The sequence below is a fragment of the Magnolia sinica genome, chromosome 8 (genome assembly GCF_029962835.1).
Source record: "Magnolia sinica isolate HGM2019 chromosome 8, MsV1, whole genome shotgun sequence".
NCBI classification, from domain to species: domain Eukaryota; kingdom Viridiplantae; phylum Streptophyta; class Magnoliopsida; order Magnoliales; family Magnoliaceae; genus Magnolia; species Magnolia sinica.
The window spans coordinates 2,365,959-2,393,047 of NC_080580.1; the positions used below are offsets into that span (position 1 = coordinate 2,365,959).

Below are 27,089 nucleotides of genomic sequence, written 5' to 3' on the forward strand. Positions count from 1 at the left end.
TCAGTGAATCTTCTCTCCAAGATGTAAGTCCTCAATTGCATGCATTTCCATGGCAACCTCTTTCATCTTCATTCGTTGCTTTGGAGATCCCGTAGAGCACAAGACGCCTATTCTGACCATTGAAATCCAGCAATCACGCATTCTATTCATTACATTGATATGATTTTGATTGCCTTGAGTAGCTGCAGCTTCTTCAAAGAGAAATGGATCTACAATCTCCATTACTTCTTCAGACAATGCAGACTTGGCAAAATGATGGAGGCTTAGGTTGTCTTTAAACATGTCATCAGTTGGCATCTTTCCCATTATCATCTCCAATAGAAGGATTCCATAGCTGTAAACATCTCCTTGTGTGGAAGCTTTACTACCCATCGCATACTCTGTAATTTGTATATCTCATATTTAAATGTAAGAAACCATTTAGATACAAATAAAACTAGATATATTTTGAGAGAGAGAGAGATTAACATAATGTAAGCAAATATTCCATTTAAAAAAGTAATTATCATTTCTTTTTTTCTTTTTTTCTAAAGCATACCAACCGATGGATATGAGCTTTGGTCAGAGAGTCGGTACTCATTTCCGATCTTATTATTAATGTTATTTTTAATTACTTGAGTAGTTATCAAAATCCTACTCTCAGTGAAGGTGTGCAAAAGATCTAGGTGAGTGACTACTTGCTAAATAAAATGGATTTCAGATACACACACACACACAGAGAGAGAGAGAGAGAGAGAGAGAGAGAGAGAGAGAGATTACATGAATGTATTCACATTTAACATACACAAGTGGCCTACCTGATCACCAGACGGTCAGGCCAAGGCAATATGCCAGCTAGAGCCCCACCTCCATCTTATGTCGAGTATATAAATGTATGCCATTCAATAGGTTGACCCACTATGAAAATAGTAGATGAGTACAACATGAAGATTAATTAGGCCATAAGTATGAGAAAATTTAGAAACTTAGAAGCTATATGAGCTAATGTTTGACGTTCAAGGTACATGTAGCTGATCAATGTACATCAGTCTTATCAATTCAACCCAGGAGCATGATTTTTTGGGATCATGGTCATGTAGGTTAGGTTTCACCAGATGGATGGTTTGATTTTATGAATGTGGGCCACAATGGCATTATCTAGCTACTATTGTTATATATGTTCCATCAAGATAATACATGCATCTATCCATTTGATAATCCATACATATCTGACTAGAGAAATTTAATGTTTTATGTCAACTTTTATATACATAATTTTTATTCAATGTGTTACCTATGTAGAAAATCAACCGTGCAAAAGGTGGGATGCACCATAAGATGACGTGGAACAATAATCATGAAGCACCATAAATGATACTTATGGTAGAGCCACTGTTCGCTTGGCTTAAGTTATTACAAAAATGATATATTTACAAGGTGTGCAAGTTCATTGGGGAGAAAGAAATCACCAAAATGTGAAAGTTGAAACTGATCCAACGGTAATATGTGAACAATTCCCCTTAAATATATATTAACTAACTTCATTTATATCTATGCTAATTGAAGCCTTATCCATGTCCTGAGTGTATAGATAATGTGAGGTCAGCCTCCCATAGAAGTTCTTGTGGACGGAAGCCATGGGAGGCCTACTGCGATGTCCCGTGAGAACAATCTAATAATTATTTTCATCCAAAACTCAAGCTTTTCTTACGAAGGTCTTGCGATGGGAATCTATGTGGGAGCCGGGACCCACCCGTGATGATTGTGAAAAATCTACTCTCGTTCATTCGTTTTGCGAGATCATCTTGGGACATACGGCCAAAAATGAGTCGGATCAAATACTCAAGTAGGCCACGTGAGAGAAAACAGTGGTGATTCAGTGCCCACAATTAAAAACTTAAGCTGATTATGTGTTTTCAGTTCATCCTAGTGGGAATCACCTTATAAACAGGTTTAGATGGCATAGAAACATCAAGCTGGAACCCAGGAAGGTTTCAACGGCAGGCATTACTTTCCCCAAATTTCCCTCTCGTATTGCGGACTTGAGTCTGTTATCCAGCTAGTTTTTCGTAGATTAGCCTAAAATGATCTAGTAAAATGGATGGACGGGATGGATTTTTCAAAAACATATCCCATACCTAGATTCCGAGCGCAGGAACTTCCTGCAAAAATCTGCATCCTGCCGTACCATAAGAAACAATGAGATGTTGGAAAAGCCCACTGTCAAAGCCTTTCCGAAGTCCACCATGATGCTTAAATGCCATCCAAACCGTTCATCAGGTTATTTCTACTGGGATTAGCTGAAAACACAAAAAAAATCCAAACAAATATTAGCCTGATCCAAAACTTTTATGGCCCTGGAAAGTTTCAACGGTGAACATTTAATCACCACTGTTTCCTATCATATGGCCCACTTGGATTATTATTATTATTAGGTTTTTTTTTTTTTTTCTTAATAATTATTTTACTTTTGAGCATGAGGATTATCACCTCATGGAAGGATTGGATTTCTCAGAGACATCACAGTAGCCCTGCCCACAGGAACTTTCCTGGGAGTGGGGCATAAGCAATTCACGTGACAAACTTACTAAAAAAAGAAAAATAAAAAACAAAAAAAAAAAACAAAAACAAAAGAAAATAAAATATGTGAACCTTACCTGGAGCTATGTACCCCATAGATCCTTTCACGCCAACCGAGCTGGTTTGTGCGACTTCAGATAAGAACCTCGCTAGTCCGAAGTCACCCACATGAGCAGTCATATCACTATCAAGGAGAATGTTACTCGGTTTTAAATCACGATGAAGAATTGGTGTTGGGCAATGGTGATGCAGATAATCCAGTGAAGAAGCCACATCAATGGCTACATTTAGCCTTTGAATAAAGTTCAAATTCCTCTTCAATTGATCTTGTCCATCTCTATGCAGCCACTTGTCTAGACTTCCATTGGACATATACTCAAAAACTAAAGCCTTGAACTCGTTGCCCTTGAAATCAATGCTAGAGCAACAGGTTAAGATTTTAATAAGGTTCCGATGCTTAATGTTTCTCAAGGCTTCACATTCGGCTATGAAGCTCCTAAGTGCTCCTTGCTGCTGAAGGTTGAGGACTTTCACTGCCATAACAGTTCCATCTTGATCTACTGTCCCTTTGTATACAGAACCAAAACTTCCAGTGCCAATCAAATTTGCAGAAGAGAAGCCATTTGTCGCTTTAAAGAGCTCTGCATATGATATGTTCATGAAAGGATCCTCCACAGAAGGCACAGAAAAAGGTTTCCTTCTCGACTTTCTTACCCAATATAGAGTAGTAAGGAAACATGATAATGAAATAAGACACAAGACCGCACCAATTATGGAGATTTTTACTTTTGAAGCAAGAGACATCCCCTGTTTCTTGGAAGCTTGGCTGGGGCACGCTGGCAATTGAAATTCTTCAATACCCCCACAAAGCTTGCTATTTCCGAGCACTGAAACTCGACTGGCATTTCCAAAGACCCCTCGTTTTGGCAATTCACCCTCAAGATTATTGAAAGATAGATCTAGATATTGCAAAACAAGAAGCTTCTCCAAGTATTCTGGAATCTTCCCAGAGAAGTTATTGTGTGAAAGATCGAGGAACCGAAGGCCTCTTAGAGCACTAAATATTGGTGGAATTAATCCTTGAAATAAATTCCCATCCAACAAGAGAAACTCTAGGCTGAGACAATTCCCTAGCCAGCTTGGAATTTCGCCCGACAATTTGTTGTTAGAAACGATGAATCTTCCAAGAGCTTTCAAGTAACTGACTTTCGGTGTCAGATAACCGGTAAATGAGTTATTTTGAACAAAGAGGTCAATCAAAGAGGGAAGGCTGAAAAGTTGTTTGGGTAAGCTACTGCTAAAGTGATTATTTTGGAGGTATATGAATTGCAGGTTTATGCAATTACCAATAGTTGAAGGTATGCTCCCTGATAGATTGTTTTCGGATAAATCGAGTATATACAAGCTGGTGAAGTTGCCAAAGGAAGAATATGGAATTTGCCCTGATAATTCATTTCCACTCAAGTAAAGTTTCGCAATCTTGTTAAGCCTCCCAACACCAGCGGGAATAGTACCTGTCAGAGAATTATCGTCCATACTCACGGTCCTGTTAGGGGCTCTTTGGAGCCCACCGTGAGATATATATATTTTCTCCCTTTTGAAATATCATTTTTGAATGAGCCCAACAAATATGAAGGTTGAAGGCTTAAGTAGACTACACCAAAGTAAGCAATGAGATTGAAAGCCTACCACTAAAAACTTCTCGAGGCCTACATAAGTTTCGAATCAAGCTGACATTTATGTTTAACTTCCATTCATGTCTAGGTGATCTTATGAGCAGGTTGGATGGCAAATAAACATCGCGGTGGGCACTAGTAAGTTTTCAAAGTAGAAGTTCAATTCCTACAGCTTCATGTGATGTGGTACACTTAGCCTTTGATCTGCCTTGTTATTATATTAATGTCTCAACTCCCACGTCCAAAATGTAAATAGAGGAGAGATTGTAGAGCTGAGGTGGAATCCTACCTGTCAGTTCATTTTGACTAATGCCAAACAACTCAAAGCTTGCCAACCGACCAAGGTCATCTGATATGCTGCCATCCAGATTGTTTCTAGAGAGAAAAAGGAAAGAGAGAGACGAAAGGTTTCCAAGTGAAAGTGGGATGCTTCCAGTAAGATTGTTCTCACCAAGATCCAATTCAGTGAGTTTCGATAGAGAGCCAATCTCAGTTGGAATCCTCCCTGACAACTGATTCCGCCGAAGATAAAGGAATTCGAGTTTGGAACAGTGGGTCAGATTTGTTGGAATTTTTCCGGTGAGTGTGTTATTGTGCAGACGGAGAAACCGCAAGCGGAACAACTGGCCCATCTGTTCAGGAATCGGTCCGCTGAAGCTGTTGTTTGCGAGATCGAGGCTTTGAAGACGAAAGATGCTTTCAAAATCGACCTGACCATATATATGAAGGTAGCTGAGGTCGAGCCCAATCACGTGACCGGTGGCACCATCGCACGTGATGCCATTCCAAGAACAGCAATCCCTGTTGTCAGGATTCCAAGAGGAGAGTTTAGGGAAGTAAAAGCCGTGCTTCAAGTGGAGCAAAGAAGAGAAGTGATCTTCAATGCATTGGTGTTGTGTTCACCCAACCATATTAGAAAGTTCACGGAAGAAAGAACAATGGTGGAGAAGAAATGACCAAAATGCTCTTAGGCTCATAGGTGGGAGTTCCATTGTCAATGAGTCACCACCATTTTTCCAAAGGTGATACGAAGAGGATCCTCTTGTATTTATGGAGAAGGCCCACTTATCATCATCCGTTCATGACTTGGGATGGTCCAGTAATAAAAAAATTATGACATGACTTTCTGGCTTTGAATTTTCCATTTTATTTCATTATGTGAACCGATGGAAGCACAACCACCATTAACGATCCAATCACAACCATTAACGATCAAATCACCATCATTAACGATCCAACCACCCGTATTATTAAAAGGGTGATCCTTATTACTGTATCCAAGACGTTACTCATATGGCCATGGACGCATGTAAGGGTATTGCATTTGACAGGTCCACTTATATTCCGAGAACCAGTCCGATTGCCAACGTTTTAAATATAAAATTCACGAGGTAATAATCTTATCCATTATATTTTTTTAGAATTGATCACATGCATATTTTCCTAACTATTTTTGTTTTCTATAGTGGTAATAGATCATATGTATATGATTGTTTAACATGTAATGGACCATTCGAGGGAAAGCCAATTAATAAAAGGGTGACACGTGGCATTTAATAAGAAATAGAACATAGAAGAAAAGATTTTGAAGATACTAATAGAGGTTTTTTTTAAAAATCATATCTGGCGTAAATTCAGTTTTACAAGTTAGTGAATTGTTGATGGAATGATGTAATCAAGTTACTTAAAAAGTCTAACAGACGAAGAGAGAAGTGCAGTTGAGTAATTTAATATATAAAAGAGGGCTGAGAGGAACAAAGTTTAGGTAGTGGAAGAGGAACAGTTGCAAAAGAAAATCCTAACAAGAGAATGAATAGAATCATAATATGGAAAATGACAAGAACTTCCAAAAGTAATTTAGTGTTCTTACCTTATAAAGCTATTGACTTTTCATGACCTTCATTTTGTAATCTTACAAGAGCAGAAAATTACCTAAATATTTGGTGCCTCTTTCATTGCATTAATGATGTAGAGCGGGTCGTAGACAATTACATGGCTAAGATGGATCAAAAAAGGCCCGGTCAATAACAAAAGTGATCCAAACCGTCGGACCTTAAATCAGGCGTATCTCGCAATCCGTAATGAGTTATCGAATGTAAAATATATGATTTTGGGGTAAAACGAGCTACTTTAGCCAACTAACCCTAATATGTTGGGTTACCCAAGCCGGATTTGTGAAATACCACCAGATCGATGGTCGTTTGCCTATTTTAATTTCATTTTTACTATAAATAGTAAGTTTTAGTTTGATTATAACTTTTCATCCGTCGGGCTATTAAAGTTGAGCCCAACGTGAAAAGAGCTTAGAATAATTAGGAGAATGGTTTGGTGAAGCCAAATAGAACGCTTACTATTTTTGGCCGAAAACCTTGCGCACTAGTAGACATCACGATCGTTTATAAATAGTAAGTTTACTATTTATAGTAAGTCGCGAATTCTAGGAGTTTTAGTTATAGTTTGATTATGATTTCTTTCCCATTGCTTGGTTCCCCTATTTAAAGGGTTGTGAACTCATTTTTATTGATTCATTAATCAATTTCGAATTTATTAGATTTTATTTCTATTTTCCATTTTCTTTCCTCGTGGATTCGAGAAGTCTCTGTGAGGAGTCCAGAGAAGTTCTATGGATTTGGAATAGTTATCTTCATCACGTTCATCCTTGCTGAGACCTTTAATAGGTAGATGGTTAGTCATACTAAAAGCATGAATTGGTTGGTGGCTTTGTTTACTCACATCTCCATTCATGCACATGACACACATGAATGGATCCACAATTTTCTTCAACCGAGGGCCTCGCAATTTTCTCATTGGATGTTGACTAAATGGCTAGACTTCCGTTTCTTAGTTGCTCCCCGTTTTCATCCAATGTGAAAACCATGCCTTATCTCCTCCGGCCACTGAAAAATTATGTCCAGAGAGATTCTGGATCCACCTATTGTTTCGGATGTTTTTGGGATGGGGATCCTAACTCTCCGACTGCGGACATACACACAGAAACAGGGGGGAAAAAATAACTCTCCGACTGCGGACATACACACAGAAACAGAGGGAAAAAAAAAATTGGTGTGGGCTATTCTTACCGAGAAAATAAAATGATAAAAGTCTATCCACAGCTATTTTATTCTGGTTTGAAATTTCTCACTGACTAATAATAGTGTAAGACTGTTCAAACAGTATAGATGATAATGGGAGGTGCGAAAAGCCTTTCACAGTAAGTTCATGTGTTGGGAAGCTAGGTGGGGCCTACCATGATTTTTTTGATAAATCTACCCGGTTCATCCGTTTTCACAGCTCATTTTAAATCATCGTACCAAAAACGAGGCAAAGCCAAAACTCAGGATGCCACACGAGAAGGAAAAGTGGGAATCTAAAGCCTACTGTTGAAACCTTTATGAGATCCACATTAATGTTATATGCCATCCAAAACGTTTATAAGGTATTCTCACTGGGATGAACTGTAAACAAGAAAACTTAGCCTTGTACGAAACCACTGTGGCCATACGAATGGGTCAATGGTAGTCGTTCAATCCACACTGTTTCCTCTGGCGTGGCCCAATTGATTCTTGGATCCACCTCAACTTTTTTGTCACATGTTCAAAGATAAGCTGTTAAAATGGATGGCCAGGGTGGATTTCTCACAGAGAGGGCCCTACCTAGCTTCCCAGCACAGAAACTTTGTGCGAATGACTTTGCCGGAAATCCGCGTCCGTGATAATGCGAGCATACTATGGATATCCCCAGTCAATTCAAGGATCTCATAATTACTCCGTGTGGATATCACCAACGCACTTTCGACCAAAGAGGCCAGCTCCCGCGTAGTTCTTTTCTCTGCAAGATCATGATCAAAAGGGCAATATGATAATTTAATGTCTGCAATATTATCCTAGGAAATTTCCTGAACCAACGAGCCAACCAAAACCCCATACATTTAATATAAAGAAATCAAGATAAAGAAAACAACTATCTAAGCTAATGGAAGAAACGGGTGGATTCCAGTTTCGACAGTCTCCTTTTGCAACCATGACTTGAGTGTGGGACCTTCACGTGGATTCCACGGTATCGACAGTCAGCTTTTCGAGATGGAATTCGTGTTGTCTGAAGAACGTAGATTCTCTCCGTCTTCTCACCCAACCATATTAGAAAGTTCACGGAAGAAAGAACAATGGTGGAGAAGAAATGACCAAAATGCTCTTAGGCTCATAGGTGGGAGTTCCATTAGAAATATGGAGTGGATCCACTATATTTACAGACAAGGGTCCACTACTCCAACCTATGATGCGCTGGGAAAGGCTACTAATAACATAAGCATAATTTTGTGGCTCCTTTAAATTGTGTCCAAACCCTAAGCATTTTTTTTTTTCTTTTTGAGTTCATGATACATCCAAACTATAAATCTGCTATTTAGATAATCAAAAAAATGATTTTATTATTATTATTATTTTTTTATTTTATTTTTTGGTTCATGATACATCCAAACTCTAATACCCAATTTGGGTAAGTAATTTGTATTACTTATAAGTTAACCATCAAATATCTAAGTAATTTACAAGTCCCAGCGAGTCATCCTTCACACTCTGCCAGGCACGAAAGTTTTTCTCTTTAATATCTAACTCATGGAAGCGACAGGTGCTATTTGTGTGGATGTCATTGGCCACCAAACGTACATCTTAAATAATTGATGTAGCCAATCTGGTGGGCCCATGAAAAACTATTTTTACAAAAAGAGTCCCACTCGGATGATGCTAACCTTATCGTCAATGGATTTCAATGGAAGCCCATTGGATGAAAGATGCTCAAGTTTCTTATTCCATGAAAGGGATAGTTAATTGTTAAGATGCGTTTATGATCCATTGCCATTGGGCTCCTTACACGCAGCTTGTTGAACTAATTGATGCAGTTAATATGGTGGGCCTATCCATGAAAGCCCTTAAAGTGAGTATCCACACCGTCCATTCATTTTGGAGAGATCATTTTAGGGCATGAGCCAAATAATGAGGCGGATCCAAAGTTTGAGTGGACCCCATCATAAAAAAACAGTGAAAATTGAATGCCTACCATAAAAAAATTATATAGGACACATAATCTTTCGATGAAGTTGATAATTATGTTTTCCCTTTGTTCTTGTCTATGTTAACTTATGAACAAGTTGGATCTCAAATAAACATCATGGTGGATTCCAGAAGGTTTCAACGGTGGGCATCGATCTCTCCGCTGGTTTCTGTGGTGCGGTCTACCTTCATTCTTTGGTTCATGTCTTAAAATGATCTCTTCAAATGGAAGGATAGAATGGATACATGCAACACATACATGTTGGGGGCCCACAGAACTTAGTGACGTCACTTCAGTAGCGAGTCCCGCTGGTCAACCTATCAGTAGCTATAGCTAATCCGCGTCGTTAAAGAGAGGACACGGATTAGCCTTGTGGTCAATGGACTTTATCGAAGTCCAGATTGTTAGATAGCTACAATTCCACGTTCTCTCTCCACTAACAAATTCTACAAAGTCCCGTTGAATGAGTGGCTACAATTCCCCAGCTATGATATGTCCATAACGATCCACCCATTAATATACTATTAGAAGTGTGATTCTTATTATTATATGGAAGATGCATGTCACGGTGATGAATTAAATGGGAATCAGACCCAAAACTCAAAGAAGTCACGCGAGAAGGAAAAATGGGAATCAAATGCCTATTTGTGAAACCTTTAGGCGTTCCAGGTTAATGTTATATGCCATCCAAACCGTTTTTGAGGTCATTCTCACTGGGATGAGCTGAAAACCTTAGCCTGGTACAAAGCCACTGTGGCCGTACGAATGGGTCAATGGTAGTTATTCAATCCTCACTGTTTCCTCTTGTGTGGCCAATTGAGTCTTGGATTTACTTGATTTTTTTGTCACATGTTAAAAAATGAGCCGTTAAAATGGATGTACGGAGTACATTTCTCACAAACACCGGAGAGGGGCCTAACTAGCTTCCCAGCACAGAAACTTCTTCCGAAAGACTTTTGCACGAAATCTTATCGTCAGTCAGTCAAGGATCTCATAATTCCTATTTTAAAGTCCTATCACCAACGCGCCTTTGAACAAAGATGTCACCTCCCTTTGATTTGTCGCGTAGATTTTTTTCTCCGATAGAGAACACGATCAAAACGGCAATATGGTAATTTATAATGACTGCAGTACTGTCTAAGGAAATTTCCTGAACCAACTAGCCAACCAAAACCGAAAAGAAATGGGTGGCATTGAAGTGGTTGGCGTGTGAGGCAGGAACTCCCTGCCTCCAGCGTTTTCATTGGTCAACGTCACTATAAGTGCCACGGCATTAGATTTTTTAAATATATTAAAAAGAGTACATTTAATAAGAAGCATAACGGAGACGTTAACGGAAGCGGTCTGCATGCTGAATAACCCAGCGGGGCAAGCGTACTGAGTAAAGTCTGTGGAGCCCACCGTAGTCATTCGTGCATTGTATCAACTCCATCCATCTCTTTTATCATCTAATTTTAGGGTTTTACAACAAAAATTAATCATATTCAAAGATCAAGTGGACCACACCACCTGAAACAGTGTGAATTGAATTCTACCATTGAAAAGTTGTCGGGGGCCAATAGAAGTTTTATATCAAGATGATATATATATATATATTTTTTTTCCATTCATCCATGTCTTTGTGATCTTACGAATAGTTTGGATGAAAAATAAACATCATTGGGGGCCTAAAAATATTTCAATGGTGAAAATCAATACTTTCACTGTTTCCTTTGGTATGGTCTACTTGAGCTTTTGATATACTTTAGTTTTGGTCTCAACCCCTAAAGTGATCTGAAAAAACAGATGGACGGTGTGGATAAACCACATGAATTTACAGTGGGCCCAACAGAGTTTACTCCGTACGATAAGACTCGTATTCAATCCGATTTCATGTGGGAGGCGGATTTCATGCCAAAGCCTTTTGCAGTAATATCCTGCACAAGGACTCCGGATGGGCCCACTGTGACGTTTGTGATAAATCAAACCCGTTCATCCATTTTTAGAAATCATTTTAGGACATAATACGAAAACTAATATATATACAAAACTCAAATGGGCCACACGAGAGGAAACAGTGGGGATTTAGTGTCCACAGTTGAAATATTTATATGGCTACAAAAGTTTTGCACCAATTTAATATTTTGGTGTTTTCACTTCATCCTAGTAAAAATGACCTTATAAGCAATTTGGATGGCATATAAACATCAAGACGCTTAGGAAGGCTTCAACTGTAGGAATTTCTTTCTCCACTGTTTCATCTTGTATGGCCCAGTTGAGTTTTTGATCATCCTAATTTTTTGTTACATGTCTTAAAATGAGATCTAAAAATGGATGAATGGATTGAAATTCTTATAAGCATCATGGTTGACCCCACCATATATCCCAGTGTTGGAACTTCATGCAAAAGCCTTTCCCCGATGAATCCACGTCCACGGTTTCCATTGGAAATGGACTGGCTACTCCCTTGCCACTCGGTACTATGTGGGCCCACCATGATGTATGTATTTCATCCATGCCGTCCATTTATTTTTCTAGATCATTTTATGGTCTGAGACAAAAAATGAACTATAACCCAATCTCAAGTGGACCACATTACATGAAATAATGTTGAATGAACGTTGACCATTAAAAACTTTTTGGGGACCATAAAAGTTTTGGATCAAGCTTTTCCCTTCATCTGGGTCTTTATGACCAAACCAACAGATTGGATGTCAAATAAACAGTACGGTGGGCCTTAGGAGGACTTTAATGATGGATATCCAATCACCATTGTTTTCCTGTGGTGTGGTCCATATGAGATTTATATCCCTCTCATTTTTGAGATCAACCCTTAAAATTATATGTAAAAATAGATTAACGGAATGGATGAAACATACACATCATGGTGGGGCCCACAGAGTACCGACCACCACCACCACTGGGCTGGTTGTGGGGGGAGTAGTCAATCCGCTTTCATTTCCATTTGGGATTCAGTGCCACACTGAGCAGTGAGACTCGCTACTAAAGTGATGTCACCTATTTATATGGGTCCCACTATGATGTATGTTTTGTATCCACACCGTCCATCCATTTGAAGAGATCATTTTAGGGCATGAGCCAAAGAATGAATCAGATCCAAAACTCGAGTGGACCCCACCACAGAAAATAATGGAGAGAGTCACACCCACCATTTATTACGACTGAATCCAATCCAAACCTCGTCACTTTGTCTACTGAACCCCGTCACTTTATCTACTGAACCCTGTCACTTAGTGTTACAACCTCCTCACTTTGTCTAGTGAACCCCGTTACTTTGTACTGCAACCCCGTCACTTTGTCTACTGAACTTTGTCACTTTATACTGCAACATCGTCACTTTGTCTACTGTACCCCATCACTTTATGCTACAACCTCGTCACTTTGTCTACTATACCCTGTCACTTTGTTCTGCAACCTCGTCACTTTGTCTAGTGAACCCCGTCACTTTGTACTGCAACCCCATCACTTTGTCTACTAAACCTCATTTGACAATCCCATCACTTTGTCTCATGAAACCACCATTGGGTTCGGTAGACAAAGTGACGGGGTCACCAGAAATGAAGGGGTTCAGTAGACAAAGTGACAGGGTTGCAGTACAAAGTGACGGAGTATAGTAGACAAAGTAATGATGTTGCAGTACAAAGTGACGAAATTCAGTAGACAAAGTGGCGGGGTTACAGTACAAAGTGGCGGAGTTGCAGTATAAAGTGACAGAGGTCAGAAGACAAAATGACAGGGTTGCAGTACAAAGTGACGGGGTACAGTAGACAAAGTGACGGGGTTGCAGTACAAAGTGACGAGGTACAATAGACAAAGTGACGGGATTGTAGTACAAAGTGACGGGGTTCAGTAGACAAAGTGAAGGGGTTGCAGTACAAAGTGTCGGGGTTCACTAGACAAAGTAACGAGGTTGCAGCACAAAGTGACGGGATACAGTATACAAAGTGACGAGGTTGTAGTACAAAGTGACGGAGTACAGTAGAAAAAGTGACGATGTTGCAATACAAAGTGACGGAGTTCAGTAGACAAAGTAACGGGGTTGCAAGACAAAGTAACGGGGTTCAGTAGACAAAGTGATGGAGTTGCAGTACAAAGTTACGGGGTTCACTAGACAAAGTGACGAGATTGTAACACTAAGTGACAGGGTTCAGTAGATAAAGTGATGGGGTTACAGTACAAAGTGACAGAGTTCAGTAGACAAAGTGACGGGGTTTGGATTGGATTCAGTCGTAATAAATAGTGGGTGTGACTCTCTCCACTATTTTCTGTGGTGGGGTCCACTCGAGTTTTGGATCTGATTCATTCTTTGGATCATGCCCTAAAATGATCTCTCCAAATGGATGGACGGTGTGGATACAAAACATACATCATGGTGGGTCCCACATAACTAGGTGACATCACTTTAGTAGCAGTCTCGCTACTTAACCCGTGCACTGAATCCTCAAATAGAAGGTAGCTGATTGCGGGAACAGATTGGCTACTCCCCCTACCACTGGTCTGGTGGCTGGTGGTCATCTATTTTTACATATAATTTTAGGGCTTTATCCAAAAAATTAGAGGTATATAAATCTCAGATGAACCACACCACAGGAAAACAATGGTGATTGGATATCCATCATTAAAGTCCTCCTAAGGCCCACCATACTGTTTATTTGACATCCAATCTATTGGTTTGGTCATAAAGACCCAAACGAAGGGAAAAGTTTGATCCAAAACTTTTACGGCCCCCAAAAAGTTTTTAATGGTCAACGTTCATTCAACACTATTTCATGTAATGTGGTCCACTTGAGATTGGGTAATACCTCATTTTTTGTCTCAGATCATAAAATGATCTAGAAAAATAAATGGACGGCATGGATGAAACACATACATCATGGTGAGCCCACATAGTACCGAGTGGCAGGGGAGTAGCCAGTCCGTTTCCAATGGAAACCGTGGACACGGATTCACCGGGGAAAGCCTTTTGCATGAAGTTCCAGCATTGGGATGTATGGTGGGGTCCACCATGATTTTTATAAGAATTTCAATCCTTTCATCCATTTTTAGAGCTCATTTTAAAACATGTAACAAAAAATTAAGATGATTAAAAACTCAACTGAGCCATACAAGATGAAACAGTGGAGAAAGAAATTCCTACGGTTGAAGCTTTCCCAGGCGTCTTGATGTTTATATGCCATCCAAACTGTTTATAAGGTCATTTTTACTAGGATGAAGTGAAAACACAAAAATATTAGACCGGTGCAAAACTTTTGTGGCCATATAAATATTTCAACGGTGGACACTAAATCCCCACTGTTTCCTCTCATGTGGCCCATTTGAGTTTTGTATACACCTTAGTTTTGGTATTATGTCCTAAAATGATATCTAGAAATGGATGAACGGGTTGGATATTTATCACAAATGTTGCAGTGGGCCCATCCAGAATCGTCACGTGGGATCTTATTGCAAAATGCTTTGGCAGGAAATTCGCGTCCCCGTTAGACACTTGAAATCGAATTGCGTGCGAGTCTTATCGTACTGAGTAAACTCTGTTGGGCCCACTGGGAATTCATGCGGTTTATCCACGCCATCCATCCGTTTTTTCAGATCATTTTAGGGGTTGAGCCCAAAACTGAAGTATATCAAAAGCTCAAGTAGACCATACCAAAGGAAACAGTGGAAGTATTGATTTTCATCATTGAAATGTTTCTAGGCCCCCAATGATGTTTATTTTTCATCCAAACTGTTCATAAGATCACAAGGACATGGATGAATGGAAAAAACAAATATCATCTTGATATAAAACTTCTGTGGGCCCCCAACAACTTTCAACGGTAGAATTCAATTTATACTGTTTCAGGTGGTGTGGTCCACTTGATCTTTGGATATGATTAATTTTTGTTATAAAACCGTAAAATTAGATGATAAAAGAGATGGATGGAGTTGATACAATGCACGAATGACGACGGTGGGCTCCACGGACTTTACTCAGTACGCTTACCCTACTGATTTACTCGGCAGGCAAACCGCTTCCGTTTAACGTCTCCGTTACACTTTTTATTAAATGTATTTTTTTAATATATTTTAAAAATCTCATGACATGGCACTTAAACTGACGTTGACCAATGAAAACGCTGGAGGCAGGGAGTTCCTGCCTCCGGGAGGCAGAGGATCCGCACTCTTGTCTTTAAATGCGCATCATGTGGAGTCCGCATTCTCATTTTCCAACCATAGCTTTCTATATAAGCTCTTCAAGATGGAATTCGTGTTGTTTGAAGAACGTAGCTAGATTCTCCCTGTCTCCTCACCCAACCATATTAGAAAGTTCATGGAAGAGAGAATAATGGTGGACAAGAAGTGACCAAAATGTTATTAGGCTTGTAGGTGGGAGTTCCATTAGAAATATTGAGTGGATCCTCTATATTTACAAACAAGGGTCCATTTCTCAACCTATGATGAGTTGGGAAAGGCTACTAATAACAGAAACATAATCTTGTGGCTCCTCTAGATTGTGTCTGAACCCGGTGTCGAATCTGCTTCATTTTTGGGCTTGTATCTTAAAATGATTAGAGAAAATGGTTGCATAGGGTGGATGATGTAGGACGTGGCACCGATATATTTCTTTCTGTGAAACTTCGCAATCCAACCACTACCATTAACAATCCACCCATTAATATACTATTAAAAGTTTGATTCTTATTATTATATGGAAGACGCATGTCAGGGTGATGAATTAAATGGATCCATCTATTCTGGCAACAGAATCGGATGGCTCAGATTTTAAATATAAAATTCATAAGACAATCCTATCTATTATTTTATTTTTTCTGTAGCGTGTATCCCACTCCATATTTGACCATGCACTATTGTTTCCAGTCTGTATAGAGGCCATAGATCAAACACATGTGATTGTCTAGCAGACATGATTTTTGATACGTTAACCATCCATACTAGGGTAGGTGATGCAAGCCTGAACATGATGAGGTCGAAAACCTCGTCTTCCACATAACTACTCCAAATCCATAGAGACTTTTCGAATCCGCGAGAAAAAATAAAGAAGATAGAAATAAATTCTAGAAAATTCATAAATTAATTGGTAGATGCAAATAAACGATATTACAACCCTTTAAATAAAGGATATTATAATCCGTAGCCATACGTCTTTACGATGGGAAAGCAGTTTAATTAATTTCAAATTACACATCTGCGTGGAGAAGATCCCGTAACAGCTACACCAAGTTTTTAGAACTATAAATACGCACTTGATGACTCATCCGCCAGTTGTATCGAGTTATTTTTTATTGGACTTTTGCAAACATTATTTTTCTTAAAAAGCATATATATAGATATATATATATATATATATATATATATATATATATATATATATATATATATATGGAAATGGTATTACATGGTCGACCTGATGGGAACTTTCCAATGAGGTACAGCTGTGTGAGCCCCACTGTGATGTGTGCCGAACATCTACCCCATCAGTTAGATGTACCATTCCATGGTAGGCCACGGGCTTAAAAACCAAGTTAATCCATGACTTGGGTGGGACACACCACATACAACAATTGAGAGGGGTTACCCTCCCGTTAAAGCATTCATAAACATTTATTGGGCCTACCAAGATATTTTTCATAGGTCCAGACCATTCATTGTCTGACTTGGATGAGGAGTCAGACCAAGTTTCAGTCGCATCCAAAACTCGAGTGGGCCCCACCAAGTGATTTTACATGTTTTAAGCATGTCTTCACATAATTTTAGATAATATGGCCCACTTGAGTTTAGTATATGGTTGATTTTTAGGATATACCATAAACTAAATGAGACCCATCAAATGCACGGTGTTGATGTTAGACATACATCGTTCATATATATACTTTCATTCAGGTGTGTATAACCTTATAAAATAGGAGTTAACCAGTTAGCAGGAAGAAGTCACGTCCATATGCAGAAAAGTCCAGGGTACCGCACTGCCCATAGGACGCTGTCCAGGGACGTGGTTTGGCTGCTGACCCAACGCCAACCATCTGGTTGGTGTTAAAGCACTGTGGGCCCCACCATGGTGTATGTGTTTTTATCACACGCTATTCATTATGCCTACTCATTTTAGGTCATGAAACCGACATCACTAGCCATGAATGGGTACGCAGCTCTCTGGGTGGGCCCACCACGTGGTATCTGTTTATCCATGCCGTCCATCCCTTCTCTTATATCATTTTAAGGTATGTGGACAAAAATGAGGTAGATCCAACGTTCAAGTGGACCACAGCAAATAATAAGCCTGGGTTGCATCAAATGCACAAGTTGCATTAAATGCAAGAGTCATCTATGGTGTGATCCACTTTAGTATTGGATCTGCCTTATTTTTATACTCATACCTTAAAATGATCTGAAAAATGGGATGGACTCCGTGGATAAACGGAAACATGGCGGTGATCTGGCACACAGAATTATCCGTTCGTGGCAAGAGACGGGGGTAGGACGCAATCGGCGTCCAAAAGTCACTCCCATCTCCATCCAACGCAAAAGACTCGCGTCGAAAAATTATCCGTTCGTGGCAAGAGACGGGGGTAGGACGCAATCGGCGTCCAAAAGTCACTCCCATCTCCATCCAACGCAAAAGACTCGCGTCCAAAAGTCACTCCCATCTCCATCCAACGCAAAAGGCACGCGAGTATACTGAGAAAGCTGATGAGCTATACCACCATGCACATGGCACACATGAATGGATCCACAATTTTTCTTCAACTGAAAAAGAATTTTCTGATTGGATGTTGGCTAAATGGCTAGACTTCTGTTTCTTAGTTGCTCTCCGTTTTCATCCAATGTGAAAACCGATGCCTTATCTCCTCCAACCACTGAAAGATTAAGTCCAGAGAGAACTTCTGGATCCACCTATTGTTTCGGACTGCGTGCACTTGGAACGTCAATCTGACAGTTCAATACCAACAGGGAAGCGGATTCAGAGCACTGTGAAGCCTACGTTGATTTGTATTTTTATGTTTATTCAGTCCATCCGTTTTGCCAGCTCATTTTAAGGCATGATTCCAAAATGAAGCAGATGTAAAGTTCAAGTGGACCACATCTGAGGAAACAGACGCTCACTGTTGAAATCTTACTAAGGTCCATTGCAATGCTTATTTGATATCCAACCTCCCCATAAGCCCACATATCTGAATTTTCTCAAGGGGAAAACACAAATATCAGCTTGATCTAAAACTTCTGTGGACCCTAAGCAGTTGGGAGTTTAATCGATCCCCATTGTTTCACTTGGTTTCATTCCCTAAGCTTTGAATTTGCTTCTTTTTTGGGCTCATGCCCTAACATGGGATGGCAAAATAGATGAACAGCATAGAAATAAAACAAATCATGGTGGACCCCACAGCACCTGCCACTATGGATACTGTCCCCAAGTGATCCACTTACGTCAGCAAGAGTCACACCAATACAAAGTGCGCATAAGCTGGGAACAAGCCTTTAACATACAAACAGTCTCGATTGGGCAACAACCTGCCATGCATCATAGGCAATATTGCAGCACCAAAATTAAACTTCAGGTCACTCATCACTGCACCGAGTTTCAACCCAATCAATAGTTTAAATAGCTGACAATGGATCCACAATGAGCAAGCTTGGGGTTGGCTCAGGCCTATACAAAATATTGATTTTGCTTGGGCCAGGTTTGGCCCATTGCCAGCCTTAATCACTTCGTAGATTCAACACCAATATTTACATTTTACTAATTAAAATATTCAACAAATTGTTGGGCCACAAATTGTACAATTAGATTGATGTAGAGTAGGTCGCGGACATTTTCATGTTCAGGATGGATAGAGAAGAGCCGATTGGAGGCGGAAGTCATCAAGATCGTCAAAACCTTAAAACAAGCATATCTCGTAAATTGGAATGAGTTATGAACTTGATGTACCATATATGATTTTGGGGTAGGACGAGCTACTTTAGCCAACCAACCCGGCTAAGCCTGGTTGCACATGACGAATTTGTGAGATTCCATCATATCGATGGTCGATTTCCATGTTTATTTCCATTTTTACTATTTTTAGTAAGTTTGAGTTTGATTATAACTCTTCATCCGTTGGGCTTTAGGAGTTATGTCCAACATGAAAAGTGTTTAGAAAAATTAGGAGAATAATGTGGCTTAACTATAAATAGAAATTCACTATTTATAGTAAGTTACAAATTTTTGGGAGTTTTAGTTATAGTTTAATTCCTAAACTTCTTCCAAGTCTTAGAATTCCTATTTAAAGAGTTGTGGACTTATTTATCAATCATTCAACAAGTTTCTTTCATATATCTTAGAATTATTTCTATTTCTTTTCCTCATAGATTCGAGAAGTCTCTGTGAGGAGTACAGAAAAGCTCCGTGGATTCGGAGTAGTTATCCTTGAGGAATACGGCGATCGACCTCATCACGTTCATCCCTGCGTCATGGATGGCCAGATCATTATCTTTACAGTGAGACACAATAGATTGGATCGAAAAGTTGAAACAAGGAAACAGATGGCTTGCTTACAACCACACGCTCGAGAGGATGAGCCTCTTCCATCTCGGATTAGTTGGCAAAGTTGGTGGCCAATCATACCTTTATCAATCCAGGTGCACACAGTGGACTCCGCCTCAAATCTCTTCTTCCTCTATCTCCACATCAATTTAGTCATTCCATCTTCATCTAATATGGAAAGAAGTCTATAGGAAAAAAAAAAACAGGGGGGTTGGGAGAACATGTCATATCTTAACGGCCGAGTAGGAACTTGGCTCTCGGGTTCCCGCGTGCCACGTGTACCCTAATGGGCCTCATATGCATATAAATATGGGTATTATGAAATCAAAGGAGGATTAAATCAAACATAAAGCAACTGATCATCAGAGATTTAAGTATAAACCATTCACAAATCCAAGTGCTACTAATAAAGTCATAAACCAACGTAAACCCCATAATCTAAAGAAATAAAATATCCATTAGGGACCTAGTCACACCCTCTCATCACTCCATGGAAAGGGTTAGGCCCTGGCCAGACCCGAGATCATCCATCAAGCTAGTAGAGTCCGCCAAACGTTTGGAAATATGCCTGCTCCTCGTCTTCATCCACACCGACATCTTCCAACGCGTCTCGCTCAAGGTTCCTACATCTATGCCAGATTCTGGTTGGTGTTTTAGAACACCGTCCTAGAGTGGGAGTGAGTAGCTAACTCAGTGGTACCATTAGCAATAGATCGCACAAATAATCATGCATAGAATAGATTTAGTAAACAACATACATCATAAATTCCTAAATACTCTTGTTAATGAAATGCATCATTTGTGAAATGATGCATGCCTCTCACCACCAACACTCCCTCGAGTGACAACATCTAACGATCGTAATGACCAAGACTCTCTCAATGCGACCTCGACTGCCAAATCACCAAAATAAGTAATGCAATGTTATGAACATGTTAGCCGAGTTGATTAATAATGTTCATTCATCCAGCAGGTTGGGAAAATTGGAATACCCTTAACAGAAACATTACCCTAACCTGATCGCGCAGCTCAGGGCCGTGGCCGTATGGCTCTCGCAGTCCTTAGCCCTCATGGGTTTGTCAATCCCATATCTCTAGGCTCATACGAAATCAATTAGGACTTCCAGGTCTTACTTACGGTCACTATGGGGAGGTCGTCACCCCAGCATAGGTTGACAACACGGGCACAATATCTCATACCACTGTCCTCGGTTCACGAATCTTGGTGCTCATTGGTCATTACGGGGAGGCTCGTCACCCTAGCGTAGGCCGACAGCACGGGCACAGTATCCCATACCACCGTCCCCAGCCGAGTTGATTAATAATGTTCATTCATCCAGCAGGTTGGGAAAATTGGAATACCCTTAACAGAAACATTACCCTAACCTAATCGTGCGGCTCAGGGCCATGGCCGTCTGGCTCTCATGGTCCTTAGCCCTCGTGGGTTCGTCAATCTTATAGCTCTAGGCTCATACGAAATCAATTAGGACTTTCAGGTCCTGCTCGCGGTCACTACGGGGAGGTCGTCACCCCAAAATAATTACGGTTAATCAGCCAATCCATGAAAGGACAGATTTATAAATAGGTAGTATATGTTCAACACTTCCAAAATAACTCTATCAATGCGGAATGAAGTTTAACATTCCAAGTACATAGACAGTAACACAATAATTTTCACAAAATGAGAGAGTCATGTTCACATGTTCCAACGATTTCTACCAAAGGGGCGGCCATGTACCTAGGCGTGTCAACACGAATTCACGTATGCCAACATAAAACGGGAAATTCAGCAATACATTAGAAATTTATTGCAATTAATTCAGAGATTCAGCAATTCAACTACAATGCACTACTCCTATGCCTAGCATGTTTCACATACAACTGAAATCAACCAGCAAATTCAACATTTATTCGATAAATTAAGTGCATACATCCTAATTCAACATGCAACATAACATTTCATATATTTAGGAATGTTTGGACCTAAACCCCTTTTCCATTTGGAGAAAACCCTAAATTTCACAAATCAACTCAACCAATTCAATTTCAGCAACATGCAGGAAAGTTTCATCAAACACGTTTACTAAAAACCATGCTAGGCATGAAGATCAGCCATCTAAGGGTAATGGTCCGCACCTATTGTTGACCAGAAGCCTTCGCAAGCATCCTAACGTCGTTGGGTCCGCAAACTCGACATGCCGGGGCCCTGCATTGCAAGAAAGTGGTGGTAAGATGCATGCATGTGGCTGATCGCTAAGAAAGAGTGGATTGAAGTCCGATTCTCACCTTAGATCGGGCGTAGCTCGGTTCTACAGTGATCGAGCCAAAATTCTTAGAAATATAGGGACGTGGGTGCGGGGAATTTCAGTCCCCAAGCATAACCTTCACTCCTTCCCCCTCTCTCTCTCTCCGATTTCAGTTGCTGGAATTTTCAACAAATGAGAGAGGGTTGGCATTAAATACCCTGAAATTATATCCCTTGGCCCTGAATTTCTTAATATGCTACCAATGGCCCCATGGGGCCTATTTTTAGTATTGGGGCCACCCTGATGGGCCCCTGGCCCATCTAATTCGTGGATCAGGTGCCCCATGGCCTGATGAAGGGTCGGGTGGAATTTAATGGCAAATGGACGCAGAGTTTTGCCGCCGTCGACAATGCCAATAGCCATAACCATGAGGGAAGGGGTTAGGCACCCTCAACCATCCACTCTTGCACATAATCTCTACTTTATAATATCTAGATTTTTTTCCTCAGAATTTTTGAGATTTTAGAAAATCTTATATTAATAGACTAGTCAAATTATTGACAGAGTTACAAATCAGCTAATGAGCTGTAACTCTTTCAAATCACCACCAAGGATATCACATTGTCTCAACTTAAGGTATATTTGGAATGAATAGTAGGTATGAAGAAGGAAAAGAAATGCAAATACAATTGATGTAGAGCGGGTCGCGGATAGTTTCATGGCAAAGATGGACTAGAAGAAGCCCGATTGGAGACGAAGATGGAGATGATCCGGACCATCAGAACTTAAAACGGATGTATTTCGCAAACCGGAATGAGCTATCGGACACAATATTTGATTTTGGGTAGGACGAGCTACTTTATCTACCCAACCCCACTATGCGAGGTTGTACAAGCCGGATTTGTAAAATACCATCAGATCAATGGTCATTTCCCTATTTTATTTCCATTTTTACTATAAATAGTAAGTTTTACTCTGATTGTAACTCTTCATGAGTTGGGCTTCAAGAGTTGTGTCCAACACGATAAGTGCTTAGAAAAGTTAGGGGAACTTCATGGTGCGGCCAAATCGGACACTTACTATTTTTGGCTGAAAACCATGTGCACTAGTAGACATCACGACCTTTTATAAAGAGTAAGTTTACATCTTGGACATGAAAGTGTCCACGACCCGCTCTACATCAGTCCCCTCTACTTCAAAAGAACTCGTCCTCAAGTTCTCGTGCTGCTTCGATTCTTTATACTCGGTCTAGTGAGCAGTAACAATATCCGGATCAAAAGTGATGTCCAATTTACGGTTCGCCTTCCTAGATGATGCTATATATATATATGTGTGTGTGTGTGTGTGTGTGTGTGTGTGTATTAAGAAAGTGGAAAGATTCCACTGATTTCATTAATCACAACAATTTAAGATGATTGTTACTAGGGAGATCACAATGTCTAAGCCTGAGGTGAACTTAAGGAGATGATTATTACTAGCAAGGATAAGCAAATGCGATATGTGGATGATCAAAGGAAAAAAAAGATAGTTCAAGTAAACTTGGCTTCTAATGCACCATGATCTAAAAACTCAACAAGGTGTAGAGCATACAACCAAAGATCATCCAAACTATGAGAGAGGGGTATGAGTGAAGTAATATACAAAATATAAAAAATAAATAAAAATAAAAAAATAAAAATTAGAGGGGATAACTAGATTGCCACCGATGCACATAGAGATGTGAGAAAAAGGAAAAGAGAGATAAAGCACTCCTCCTAGAAGAGATGACCATTGATCTTAGCTCTTGAACTTACTCCACTAGCCTTAGATGGTTGAGATGGCTTGGATGTAAGTTTGGCTTTAGATCGATGGATGGGATGGTAGTGGACCTCTCTAAGCTACACTCTTACTAATGTAGGGCTAAACGTGATAAGGTCGATCACCGTCTTCCTCAAGGACTACTCTGAATCCACGGAACTTCTCTGAACTCCTCACAGAGACTTCTCGAATCCACGAGGAAAAATAGAAATAATTCTAAGATATATGAAAGAAACTTGTTGAATAATTGATTGATAGCTGAAATAAACGAGTTTACAACCCTTTAAATAGGGATACCAAGACTAAGAAGAAATTTAAGAATTAAACTATAACTAAAACTCCCTAAGATTCGTAACATACTATAAATAGTAAATTTTTTATTTATAGTAAGTTTCCTATGTGGCTTAACCAGGTTATTCTCCTAATTTTTCTAAACGCTTTTCATGTACCGCAACTCCTAAAGCCCAATAGATAAAGAGTTATACTTAAACTAAAACTTATTATTTATAGTAAAAACAGAACTAAACATGGAATTCGACGGCCGACATATATGATGGAATCTTGCAAATTTGGCATGAGAAACTTGGCAAAGTTGGGTTGGTTGGCTAAAGTAGCTCGTCCCACCCCAAAATCATATATGGTATGTCGAGTAACTCATTCCAGTTTGCGAGATATGCTTGTTTTAATGTTCTGACGTTCTTGATGACTTCTTCCTCTGATCGGGCCTTCTCTGATCCATCTTGGATATGAAAATTTCCTCAACCCACTCTACATCAGTCCCCTCCACTTCAAAAGAACTCGTCCTTGAGTTCCCGTGTTGCTTTGGTTCTTGATACTCAGTCTAGTGAGCCGTAATGATAGCCGAATCAAAAGTTACGATCAATTTACGCTCCACCTTCTTTTGGTCCAACCATGCTAGGAATGTATCTGTGACACGTTCTGCATCACTTACTCACACAATTGCTTTAATCACTCTCTACACTCATTAATCACTCTCTACTTCTAAAGCATAGCAGGTTCAAGTATACCCTATATGCTCTCAAGTGTTCCTAGTTATCTCAAATGAAAGGGGTGGGCCTCTATTTACAGAGGTTGGCCTTGATAATTCAGTAAATTGTACTAACTTGGAGGGCAAACATTGCCGCATGGTGTTATATGAATGATTGGAGGCCATGTCACATCATAGATTCACTTTGAAAATTGATAAAACAAGTAATTTCACCATTGAAAGTTTCAAATAGTCATTTTGCCTTGGGGTTGGCAACTTCAATTACATCGTTGCCCATTCATAGGTTTTACACTTTTCTACTTGAATTTATAAAGTTTTGGACAACAAAAACATTACCACCCATACATAGTTTTTACACTTTTGGTCCCAGCAACCTCGAGGGACCCTGTTAATTGAATGTTTTTTGCTGAAATGGGCCCGGTTGATGGCCCTATTGGCACCCACACCTGTTGTAAATCCCCGATGGGCGATTATCTATTGTAGATGGCCTAGGGGTGACATAGGCCGTCCTAGTCAATGGTTTATACTGCTTACTTATAAATCCTATAGGCCCAGTAGAGCCCATGGGCCTTATTATAATTTCGATTAGTTTAGCTGTATTCCTGAGAGGTTCCTAAGCTCACAAATCATCTCACATAATTTAATATAAGGCACACCATTGTTGGGGTGGGGTATTCACAGTATTGTATATTCACGTGTCCATCAGTTCTTCTAGCTGAGTATAGGGAATGGTCTCAAAAATGAAGCGGAATCCAATCTAAGTAGGCCACACCATAGAAAACAATAGTCATTAAACACACACCATTAAAACTTTTTAACTCTCATTGTAATGCTTATTTGACATCTAAACTTTTGACAAAGTCAAACAGATTTAGATGAAGGGAAAATATAAATAACAACTTGATCCATAACTTTTGCAGCCCACAAGAAGTTTTTAATGGTCAATTATCACTATTTCATATGATGTGATTCACCTAGGATCTGGATGTACTTCATTTTTGGGACCATGTACTAAAACGAGTTCTTAAAATGAATAGACGGTGTGGATATACAACATATACAAAAAGTTGGGACCCACAGTCATGACTTGACGTCATTAAGGTCAAGGATGCAGATTGGGTGCTACCCCCACTAGCACCTAGCTAAAGTAGGGCAGTCTTGGTAAAGGCTAGAGCTGGGCACAAACCGACCCAATCCAAACTGAAATACTTGAAAAGCGAAATGTATTAAGGTACATCAAACCATAGGGTGCCTATGTATTAAGGTACATACTCTATCAGAGCATCAAATAACTCCCTGTGCTCTCGTTTGCTCTCGTTTTAAATATTTTCGTATGCGGCCATAAGCGCGAAATACTTGAAAAGCGAAATGTATTAAGGTACATCAAACCATAGGGTGCCTATGTATTAAGGTACATACTCTGTCAGAGCATCAAATAACTCCCCATGCTCTCATTTTAAATATTTTCGTATGCGGCCATAGGCGCGAAATACTTGAAAAGCGAAACCGCCTCTGATGTAGATTTCCTTCGCAGGAAGTTCATGCGCTAGGAACCCATGTGGGGCCCACCTTAGTGTTTGTGGGCAATCTTCCATGTTCATTCTTTTTGTGAGTTCATTTTAAGATATGAGGCCAAAAATTGACCATATCCAATGCTCAAGTGGGCTGAAAACGTTGTAATTGAACGTACACCGTTGAACATTCGTGGGGCCAAAGAAGTTTTGGGATAAGGGTAATTTCTGTATTTGCGGTTCATTCCAGTAGGAATGACTTATGAACGGTATGGATGGTGTATACACATCACAGTAGACCTAAGGATAATTCAATGGTTAGAATTTCCCTGAATGCCTATTCCTTTAGCACTAGCCCACTTGAGTCTTGGATCCTGCTCACTTTTAGTATCATCTCCTAAAATTAGCTCAAGAAATAGATGGACGGGATGGATTTTGAACAAACATCACAGTAGGCCCCACCTAACTTACCATCGCAGGAAGTTCCCGCCAAAGGCTTTTGCAGGAAATTCGCGTCCCTTTCACTCCCCACATCTCTCGCTCCTTGAAGCCCCGATCCCTCTCTTTCTCTACCTGAATGAGCAGCGCCACATGGACCCACCCATCTCGATCTGACCACTAGCAGCTCGACACCCATCGGCCATCATTGTCATTTATCTCGATCCGGTAGGTAACGTAGTCAGTAGGTTCCATTTAAAAAAAAAATAATAATAATAATAATAGAAGGACC

The 27,089-nt window shown here is 39.9% G+C and overlaps 1 protein-coding gene across 1 annotated transcript; it reads right to left on the bottom strand.

Annotated features, from left to right (window-relative positions):
• LOC131253774 (putative receptor-like protein kinase At3g47110) lies at positions 1-26,996 on the bottom strand. The gene is made up of 6 exons (XM_058254914.1): positions 26,831-26,996; positions 7,889-8,063; positions 4,475-5,036; positions 4,358-4,370; positions 2,637-4,073; positions 1-380 (listed from the first exon to the last, which is right to left on the bottom strand). The coding sequence occupies exons 1-6, from the start codon at positions 26,994-26,996 to the stop codon at positions 1-3; spliced, it is 2,733 nt and encodes a 910-aa protein (XP_058110897.1).
• Between the last annotated feature and the right edge of the window lie 93 nt (positions 26,997-27,089).